The sequence below is a fragment of the Frankliniella occidentalis genome, unplaced genomic scaffold (genome assembly GCF_000697945.3).
Source record: "Frankliniella occidentalis isolate FOCC.00 unplaced genomic scaffold, Focc_3.1 Scaffold11, whole genome shotgun sequence".
NCBI lineage: Eukaryota > Metazoa > Arthropoda > Insecta > Thysanoptera > Thripidae > Frankliniella > Frankliniella occidentalis.
Window position 1 is genome coordinate 1,407,695 of NW_026267141.1, and position 9,667 is coordinate 1,417,361.

The window sequence follows — 9,667 nt, forward strand, 5'->3', positions numbered from 1 at the left end:
CACTCACTCACTCACTCACTCACTCACTCACTCACTCACTCACTCACTCACTCACTCACTCACTCACTCACTCACTCACTCACTCACTCACTATCTCACTATCTCACTCACTCACTCACTAACTCACTAACTCACTCACTCGCCCCTTCTCTCTTTCGCTCACACTTGCTCTTTCGCCCCACCAAGTAGAACGGGGTGCTCACAAGTTTTCTGCAACTTGTTCCAAACGCATCCTTGGACGTTCAGACCGCAACCCCGACCCTGGCGCCGTCGACCCGGCTTTCCGCCACGCACCCCTTCTGACTCCACCCCGCACCCCTCCCTCGACCCTCGCTCTCCCACACTCACCCTCCCCCTCCCCAGCAGGCACTCGGCCGAAACCCCAGGAGAGCTATCGGCCCGTAGCGGGAAAAGAGAGAGCGAGAGAATGGAGTGAGGGGTGAGAGCGAAGGAGAGAAAGATCGAGGTGGGGGTGGGGAGTCCAGCCCAACAAGTCAGGGTGCAGGGGGAGCAGGCAGGCCCAACAAGAGCTCTACAACCGGCTCTCAGCGGGAGGACCACTACCACTGGGGTCCGCACACATTGCCCGTTGTCTTTCGCGCACCCTCTCTTCTCCCTCCCCCTTCCTTCTCTCCCGCCCCTCCCTCTCAGCCCCCACTGCCGCCCCCGCCCACGGTCACATCACAGACTCAGTTGCTAATACGCCAGAGGCCACGCGTACTTTTCGATCTGCAGGGTTCCCCGGAGAAAAGGGCGAGCGCGGTTCGACGGGCAACCCCGGCGAACAGGGTCTCCGCGGGCACGACGGCATCCAGGGCGAGGACGGTCCGCCAGGGCTGCCGGGGCTGCCGGGCGAGCTGGTGAGTTCAAATACAGCCCAAGCACGGCCTCGCTACCGACCAACATGACCCGCCAACACGGCTCCGCTTCCTTCCACAGGGGCCGCGTGGGTTCGCCGGACCCAGGGGCTTCCCTGGAATGCCCGGGCCGCCCGGGATCCCCGGCACGGAGGGCGGCCCGGGCCCCAAGGGCGCGACGGGCCCGCCGGGGCAGCCAGGCGGCCCGGGGCAGACCGGCAACGCGGGCCCCGTCGGGCCGCCCGGGCCGCAGGGCCAGCTGGGGCCACCAGGACTTCCGGTGCGTATCTCTGCGTATGTCAGCCAGCGTGAGGAGGCCAGGATCTGTTAGCGAGGATGTTATTGACGATTCGTGTGTTTCCTCTTCGCAGGGCCCCCAGGGCAAGTCGGGCATCCCGGGGCTGCCGGGCGCGGACGGCGCGCCGGGGCACCCGGGCAACCCGGGGCTGCCGGGCACCAAGGGCGACCAGGGACCGCCCGGCGCGCAGGGCCCCGTCGGCTTCCCGGGCTCGCGCGGCGTCAAGGGCGACGAGGGCAAGCGCGGCGCGGCCGGCGACAAGGGCGACAAGGGAGACCGCGGCCTGGACGGCGAGAAGGGCGACTTCGGCCCCAAGGGCGAGCGCGGGCCCACGGGACCCATCGGCGCGGCGGGGCTGGAGGGCCCCGAGGGGCCCAAGGTGAGTGCGCCCTGCCGGCTCTGCCTGAGGGGCTCTGCCCCGCGCGGAGCTTTCTCCGACTAAGCTACTCTTCGCTGACGCGGCCTACGTTTCTCTTGTTTCTCCCGTGCGCAGGGTTTCGACGGACCGCGCGGCGAGACGGGCCCGTCCGGGCCGCCTGGCGAGAAGGGCAAGCAGGGCATGCCGGGCACCCCCGGGTACCCGGGCCCGCCGGGAGAGAAGGGCGACAAAGGCGCGGAGGGCCGGGCGGGCCAGGCGGGCGACAAGGGCGAGCGGGTGAGTATGGCCGGGCCGTGCGGGGGCGAGACGCTGTGAGCCGCCACGCCTTCATGACGTCGTTTCCGCACGGTGAGTGAGAGAGAGAGGGGGCGCGACTAACAGACGTCATCCTTGGCTTTTTCAGGGCAACACCGGCGCGGCAGGGGAGCGCGGCGAGGCGGGGCCCCGGGTGCGTATGCAAATACCCGCGCCGTTGTGCGGCGGCGCGGCTGTGTGCCGGTTGTGTTTGGCTTTTGGTTTGCCGCCTTATTCTTGCTAATCTCTTACATATTGCAGGGCTACAGGGGCGCGCGCGGCAGGCGGGGTGGCGACGGCACACCGGGCCCCAAGGTAGGAGCGGCGCTTTAGTGCGTGAGTGAGAGAGACAGACAGACAGGGAGACAGAGAGAGAGGCAGAGGGAGAGAGAGTTGCCACTCCGACATCTCACTCTCTCTCTCTCCTCCCCTTTCTCGTTCTTTCGTATTCATACGCTCTGAGCGCACAATTCTCCGGCTAGGCCAGTGGGGAGGTACGCTCTCAGCCAAACACATGTACGCTGAACGAAATAATAAAAAAAGAGAACACGGCTTCAGAACCGTGTCTGGGACAACAAAAATAAAAAATTGAAGTAGTCGGTGACAGCTGCTGTGATTGGGTGACTCGCGCTGCGGACGACAACGAGGAGTCAAAAGCGAGCTGCCTGCACTGTCACGCGTGGGCGGCATTGTGTCTATCATCACGCCCAAGTGTCACCTGCAAAATCATTAGGGGGAAATGATGATGACTAAGAGTTTCAGTTAGAACTCTAGTCAAATGAGTGGAAAAAAAAAATGAAAAAAATGTGCAGACATCACAATTGTGGTGACAGACATTTTATGGGGAACCATAAATAGGTTGGCCTGTTCGGAACGCCAGTAGTAATTGTGTTTTCTTTAATGGCCGGTATCTAATCCAGACTGCAAAAGAAAACGTTATTTGAACCCGGTGTCTCTTAGAATGCGCACCAAAGTTGAGGGTTTGCCTACTCCCGTCATCCGTAAGGTGACATGGCCTGGAGCGAGTATGCAACCCGCACGCGGTCTATCCGGAATGGGGCGCGGACTCAGTTCAGTTCAGTTCAGTTCAGTTTATTTAAAAAAGTAAATACATATACAATTTTATAGTCAGGCAAAGGCAATGTCAAGATATACAGGATTAGGTAAAGAGCATAAAGCAAGATCTGACTCTGTTCTGTGTCCACCGCGTGAACAATAATGTGAATAACCCGAATGACCTATGAGAATGCCCACATTCGTCATTCGTCACCAAGAACCGCCACCAGGACCAGGACGTTGCAACTCGAGCACCTTCTTCTTGCAGGGAGACACGGGTCAGCCAGGGCCGCCAGGCCCCCAGGGCGAGCGCGGCCCCCAGGGCGCAGAGGGCCCCCGCGGCTTCCTGGGCCCCCAGGGCCCCGCGGGTGCGGCGGGCAAGGACGGCCAGCCGGGACACCCTGGCGAGAGAGGGCCCCCCGTGAGTATTCAGCCGCCACTATGCATTTCCCCAGCTGTTTTCCTTGCGAATGACTGACTCTGTGTTTTCCAGGGCGAGGCGGGACCGCCCGGCTCGGCTGGTGCCCCCGGAGTGGTCGGGCCGGCCGGTCCCAGCGGTGAGCCCGGGCCGGTCGGAGAGCCCGGGACCCCTGGACACCCGGGGCTTCCCGGAGAGCCTGGCCAGCCTGGGGAGAGCGGCAAGGAAGGGGCCCCCGGACCCCCGGGACCAGCCGGCAAGACGGGCCCGCCGGGGGGGACGGGGCTGCCTGGCTTCCCCGGCGAGAGGGGGCTGCAAGGACTACCGGTATGGGCAATGGCATTAGGCTCCCGGAGTGGCTGTTTCTACTGCTTATGCTGCTGCTGTTGCTGACTCGAAGCTCCTGTTGCAGGGGATGCCGGGGCTGAAGGGGGAGGCGGGGCCCCTGGGCCCCCCTGGCCCGTCCGGCGACAAGGGCCAGCAGGGCGAGCCGGGCAAGGACGGCCCTCAAGGGCCCGAGGGCAGGAAGGGCCCACCGGGGTCCCCGGGCCCGGGAGGCCACAAGGGTGAGAGGGTGAGTTGTCGCAGAAGCAACTAACTCCAAAGGAAAAGTTTGTGAGCCGGTTCCCAGCGCACACATGCAGGTGAGTGAATTATTTGAAATTGACTTTTTGCATTCGTCTCCTTCCGCAGGGCGAGGCCGGCCTGCCCGGTGCCACCGGCCGCGACGGACTGCCCGGCGTCAGGGGGCTCCCGGGCCCCCCGGGGCCCATCGGCACCCCCGGCGAGGACGGCGACAAGGGCGACGCGGGCCCGCCGGGCGAGAAGGGCTTCAAGGGAGCCCGGGGCGAGACGGTGAGTGGATGGTCGGAGGTAGTCGGGGGCGGCGGGCGGCCCGCGCGTGTCCACGCCCCCTCCCCTTCGGAGTTACCGGCGCGACAGTTCGGATCGACGCGACCGGCGGAATGTATTATGCAAATGTGCGGCTGCTGGGCGTGATGGAGACCCCATCGCCGCGCCGCGCCCATTGTCTGTGTTCCAATGAGGGGGCCGCAGGGGCGGCGCGCACTCAGCTCGGACGGCCCGGCCGGCCGCCCGACGAGCGGCGGGTAGGCCGCGGGCGGGCGCGGCTGTTGGGCGGCCGGCCTACCCTCGCCTCCGCAGGCGGCCGCACCTGGCCGAGCCGAGAGGTGAGGGAGAGAGAGGCGGCCTCTTGCACTTGCATTGAGGCGGGAGCGAGAGAGACACAGACACGAGGGGTCCCCCACCAGCCAACTTGTTGTACACTTGCTCGCGCCCAACTCGCGTCGAACTCGCGTCGAACTCGCGTCAAACTCGCGAGAACTCGCACAAACTCGCGAAAATTTGCAAAAACTCGCGCTAAATTTGCGAAATATAGCGCAAGACTCTCCAAAAATTGATCCCAACTCGTGCCTAACTCGCCAACTCGTTGTACACCTGTTTTGGAAGTGGGGGACCCCTCGCACAGACACAGACACCTGACACCGACAACCGACACAGAGAGGTAAGACAGTTTTGCGAGTGGCGTGGTCCATCTCAGTCGCACTCAGTCCGTCTCTCTGTCGCACATCCGAAGCCGGCTCTCTTCTTGCAGATTCCCCGCTCCGTTCAGGAATAGATTCCCCCTTCGCCTTTCCGGCCACTCGGCTGAGCTTGCGTGTGTGTGTATGTGTGTTCCAGGGTGGGGTGGGTCCCGCGGGTCCCCAGGGCCTGCGCGGCGAGCCGGGCCCGCTGGGGCCGCCGGGGGAGAAGGGGCCGCCGGGGGAGACGGGGCGCCAGGGCCCCAAGGGGGAGGACGGCCCCACGGGGGTGGCGGGCGCGCCCGGGGCGCCGGGCCCGCAAGGAATGCCCGGCCCGCCGGGTGTCAAGGGCGAGATGGGGGACCTCGGATCCAAAGGTAACGTTTTTTATCTCCTTTTATTTCTACTCTTTCTTTTGGCCCTCTTTTTCTTTTCGTTCCTTCTGCTTCGTTTGCTCGTCTTGTTTTCTTCATCTCCCCCATTGAATGCCTCGCACTGCAACAAAAGGCCGCCCGTCAGCCCGGCCTGTCCCGCCCACGCCGTCGCCAGCGGCGCGCGGACTGCACTTGCGCCACCTACTTTAATGAATATGTTGAAGCCACTCAGCTTGGCAAATATGCAACATAATATCCTGATAAAAATAGAACGCACCACCCATGCTAATGAAAGTGTTTGGCCAGCAGTTTGTCCGTGCGTGGTTTCTTTGTCACACACTACTTTTCAGGGGGCGCGAATTAGTTTCTCACTTTTTCGATGTCAGCAGCCGCCCGCTTGCCAAGTTTGTAAAGCTACTGAAGGGGCGTGGGCACGGTCGTGGGCGAGCTGCAGCTGTCTCTCTCACACTCCCACAAGCCTCCACACGCCGCTGCACGCCGCTGCCGGGCTGTGCGGGGGCCGGGGGCCGCTCGTGCATAAATCCTGGCCTGGGGGCGGCTCCACCCCCCGCCCCCGCTACCGCGATGACGCCCCCGCAAGAACGCCTGGCGATTAATGCCATTCTGCTATGTCATTTTGAATCTGGGGAGGGGAAAAATGAGGCTTCTGCTTGAACTGAAAACTGCTGTTTTTGCTGGATTTCCTCCTCACACGGCGTGGGTGTAAACGTTTATGCACAGGTCCTCCGGGACCGGCCGGGCCTCCTGGAGAAGCGGGACACCGAGGCACCAAGGGCCCAGAAGGCCCTCCCGGACCGCAGGGCGCCGAGGGTCTCCAGGGAGCCAAGGGCGAGCCCGGGACTCCGGGACCTCCAGGACCACCGGGTGCCGACGGGAAGCACGTGAGTGGCTATTTGACCTGTGGTTAACGGTGTGAAGGTTTCCGCCTTCGGAGCCGCTCTGGCTGACAAGAAGACAGTTTGTTTATAACTGGACGCTATCTGAAAGCCTGCAAAAGCTCCGTTGGGTTAGATGCATATAGGTTGCGTCCCTGTGCCTGATCTCTTGTGTGTTGCAGGGCGAGCGTGGGGCGCTGGGCCCCAAGGGCGAGGAGGGCAAGGCTGGGGTCCAGGGCCCGCCGGGTACCCGGGGCCTCCCCGGGCCCGAAGGCGCCAAGGGCAACGCGGGGCCGCCAGGCTTCCCGGGGCCTCCGGGAGAGGCCGGCTTGCAGGGGCCCAAGGGGGACACCGGTCAGGACGGCGCCGACGGCAAGGCGGGAGACCCGGGCCCGCCCGGGGAGGCGGGGCCGCCGGGGAAGCTGGGACTCACCGGGCCTCCTGGCAAGGCGGTAAGCACCCAGAGTCACTGTGCACAACCATTGATTGGCGCTCATGAGGCTGATATTGAGGGGTTGGTCAAGGTCACTTCTGCTCAACTTTTCTACTTTTGTAGGGTCCGGAGGGTGCCGCGGGGCTGCAGGGTGGCCCCGGCGCTCCGGGGGAGAAGGGAGATCGCGGTCCTCTCGGGGCTCCCGGCCTGCAGGGCCCCATGGGGCAGCAGGGGGAGCCCGGCACCCAGGGCTCGCCGGGGGCGAGGGGCTCCCCGGGGGCCGCGGGCGAGCCGGGTGCGTCGGGCAAGCCGGGCGCGGAGGGCGCCCCGGGCAAGGTGGGCGCCGACGGTCCGCGCGGCCCCAAGGGCGACCGCGGCCGGCGGGGACCCAAGGGCCACCGCGGGGAGATGGGCGCCTCGGGACTCAAGGGCGAGGCCGGCGACAAGGGCGACAGAGGCAAGCCGGGTCCTCCTGGCCCAGAGGGCCCACGGGGCAACCAGGTAAGTCGCCGACAGAGACGGGCGCTCTCTACAGCATAGCGAGCGGCAGCGTTAACATGACGGCTTTGCTTTCCACAGGGTCCTGTCGGGCCGCTGGGACCGAAGGGCAGCGACGGGCCCCCCGGGCTCCCGGGCCTGGAGGGACCCATGGGGCCCAAGGGCTCCTCGGGGGTGGCTGGGCTCAAGGGCGAGACGGGCCCCGCTGGTCCCCCGGGACCCCCCGGCCCTCCTGGAGAGCCGCCGCTCGTTCCGCCAGAACTGCTGTTCCAGCGGGAGAACAACGTGAAAGCGGACACCCGCAAGAAGCGGGAGGCCGGCAAGTAAGAGACCAGCGCGCACGGCTTATAGTTTATGATGTCAGGTGTTTGCCCAGTTGGCAAATTTACCTTCATTACCGAACCGTACCGACTCCATATTTTTCCTGTTGTTTCTTTAACCCTGTAACGCCCCCCGCCATGACTAAGGAGGCACTGATGCCTGCCACCAGGGACGCTGACGTCTTGGAGGATCCCAAGTCGGTGGACATCGGGCCCAAGTTCATCGACATGTACTCGTCCATCTACTCAATGCGGCAAGACCTGGATCGGCTTCGGAAACCCGTCGGCTCCAAGGAGAACCCGGCCAGGACGTGCAGGGACCTCCACTACGGGCATCCCACCTTCGAGGACGGTAGCTATGCGCTCCCCCAACTGCGTCGACATCTCAATACGGGGCCCTACACCATGTTTGAGTTGACGCATCTCTTATCCTTGCAGGCTGGTACTGGATCGACCCCAACCTCGGCATGGACGACGACGCCGTGTCCGTGTACTGCAACATGACCGCCGGCGGGGAGACGTGCGTGTTCCCGGACGTCCACTCGAGAGAGATGCCCAACATTCCCTGGAGGAGGGAGGGAGACAAGAACGACTGGTACTCCAACCTCCGGGGCGGCTTCAGGGTGAGTCCACCATCCACACGTCCCGGGGACACTTCCTCATCCGACGTCTCACCGCCTCGCCTCGCCTGCTGCCCTCAGATCACCTACGAGACGGTCGGCGTGGTGCAGACGACGTTCCTGCGCCTGCTGTCAGAGCGCGCGCGCCAGAACTTCACCTACACGTGCATCAACTCGGCGGCCTGGCTGCCCGAGAAGGACAAGAAGGCCCAGAGCCTCGACAGCGCCCTCAGGCTCCTCGGGGACGACGAACACGTCTTCCTCGCCAACGACACCGGCCCTGATCGTCCCGCTGTGCTGCACGACGGCTGCAAGGTGGGCGACTGCTACTCTATCTTTCGGTCCCTGTTATTTACATACTCAACCCTTGAGCATTTAATTGTGCATAAACATGCAGAATTTTGTACAGACGTAAGTATGGCCAAATTTTATGGATAATTATGCACCAACTGCACATATTTAGGCATAAAATTGTGCCTTATATTATGGCTGTATAAAATTCTGCATGTTTATGCACAACACAATGCATAAGGATTTAGCGAGGGATTTAGTGTGTATTTTTTCTGTATTGCGTCTGTTTAAATATCCGACTACTTATTCAACACTTTCTTTTAATGTTTCAGAGCCGGAAGGCCAAAAGTGAGACTGTCTTCCAAGTAGTGACGAAGAAAATGACTCATCTCCCAATTGTGGACTTTTATCCTGTAGATTACGGATCCCCACATCAAGCGTTCGGTTTCCATGTTGGTCCTGTGTGCTTTAAGTAACAAACACTCAATAATTTTGTGACTTTTCTGTAACAATGCGTAGGTAAAACTGCAAGTTCAAATGTGCCTTTTGAATGTGTCCTCAAATTATTAGTTTAATTTTTGCGTATTTTTTCGTGAAAGTACCTGGCACAGGACGTGTGGACATTTAGAATGCGTGGAGTCAGGTGGACGCCAGAGCATGACCGACCGCTCGAGTTGAACAGACTGAATTCTAGACATAAGAGAGGGGGAAGTACCAAAACGATCTTGTTTTCCAAAATCAGCCAATAAGTGTCTAGTTTAAGAAAAAGATCACTGCCAAATATAAATGTTAGCATAATAAATAAACAATCTCGTAAGTATTCCCTGCTGTCATCTATTTTATACTTTCTCGTACGTGTGCACCTAGTATGCTCGCCATGCCGTTTTTAGTCGTAACTTGCACTCAAGATTATACCCAACACACCAGCTATATTTTAAGGTCGTTTAAGTAAGTTTTGACCCTTGTAACTGCCGCCTGGTGGATGCTGGCTGCTGGCACCGTTTGAGGTCCCTGATTGTGGCGGCCAGAGTCAGCTGAATCAGACCCGACTACCCAGTGAGAAATGAAATATCGATACGACATCGTTTCGACATCGTGTCGTGTTGTGGTGAAATAATGGGTTGAAAGCCCACTTGAAATTTGGGGCGAGATACAACTTGCCATACTCCAGGGGACGAGTCATTCTATGCCGTCGCTGACTGCTAAAAAAGTGTGGAGAAATAGTTTTTTACTCGTTCTTTACCACTACCTGCACCTCTTGGTGGTAGAACAACGAGTATTGATCTCAGTGCGATGTCACGCGTAACGCTAATCATTCTCGCAATACAGAATATGTGCACTTTGATACTTATACCATCCAACCTTTATGGGGGGTTCCCATCCCTCCCCCCC

The 9,667-nt window shown here is 61.2% G+C and overlaps 1 protein-coding gene across 1 annotated transcript in view; it reads left to right on the forward strand.

Annotated features, from left to right (window-relative positions):
* The window catches only part of LOC113207371 (collagen alpha-1(V) chain-like), a 31,318-nt gene extending 22,223 nt beyond the window's left edge, over nucleotides 1–9,095 (forward strand). Inside the window, exons 11-29 of the mRNA XM_026423905.2 lie at nucleotides 736–860; nucleotides 940–1,137; nucleotides 1,229–1,534; nucleotides 1,649–1,810; nucleotides 1,938–1,982; nucleotides 2,090–2,143; nucleotides 3,153–3,305; nucleotides 3,378–3,629; nucleotides 3,715–3,876; nucleotides 3,996–4,157; nucleotides 5,004–5,220; nucleotides 5,959–6,119; nucleotides 6,296–6,565; nucleotides 6,670–7,047; nucleotides 7,126–7,367; nucleotides 7,535–7,716; nucleotides 7,803–7,987; nucleotides 8,066–8,299; nucleotides 8,608–9,095. Of these exons, the coding sequence (XP_026279690.1) occupies nucleotides 736–860; nucleotides 940–1,137; nucleotides 1,229–1,534; nucleotides 1,649–1,810; nucleotides 1,938–1,982; nucleotides 2,090–2,143; nucleotides 3,153–3,305; nucleotides 3,378–3,629; nucleotides 3,715–3,876; nucleotides 3,996–4,157; nucleotides 5,004–5,220; nucleotides 5,959–6,119; nucleotides 6,296–6,565; nucleotides 6,670–7,047; nucleotides 7,126–7,367; nucleotides 7,535–7,716; nucleotides 7,803–7,987; nucleotides 8,066–8,299; nucleotides 8,608–8,751 (3,632 nt within the window). The 3' untranslated portion in view covers nucleotides 8,752–9,095. The remainder of the gene's footprint in view (nucleotides 1–735; nucleotides 861–939; nucleotides 1,138–1,228; nucleotides 1,535–1,648; nucleotides 1,811–1,937; nucleotides 1,983–2,089; nucleotides 2,144–3,152; nucleotides 3,306–3,377; nucleotides 3,630–3,714; nucleotides 3,877–3,995; nucleotides 4,158–5,003; nucleotides 5,221–5,958; nucleotides 6,120–6,295; nucleotides 6,566–6,669; nucleotides 7,048–7,125; nucleotides 7,368–7,534; nucleotides 7,717–7,802; nucleotides 7,988–8,065; nucleotides 8,300–8,607) is intronic.
* Nucleotides 9,096–9,667: the final 572 nt, after the last annotated feature.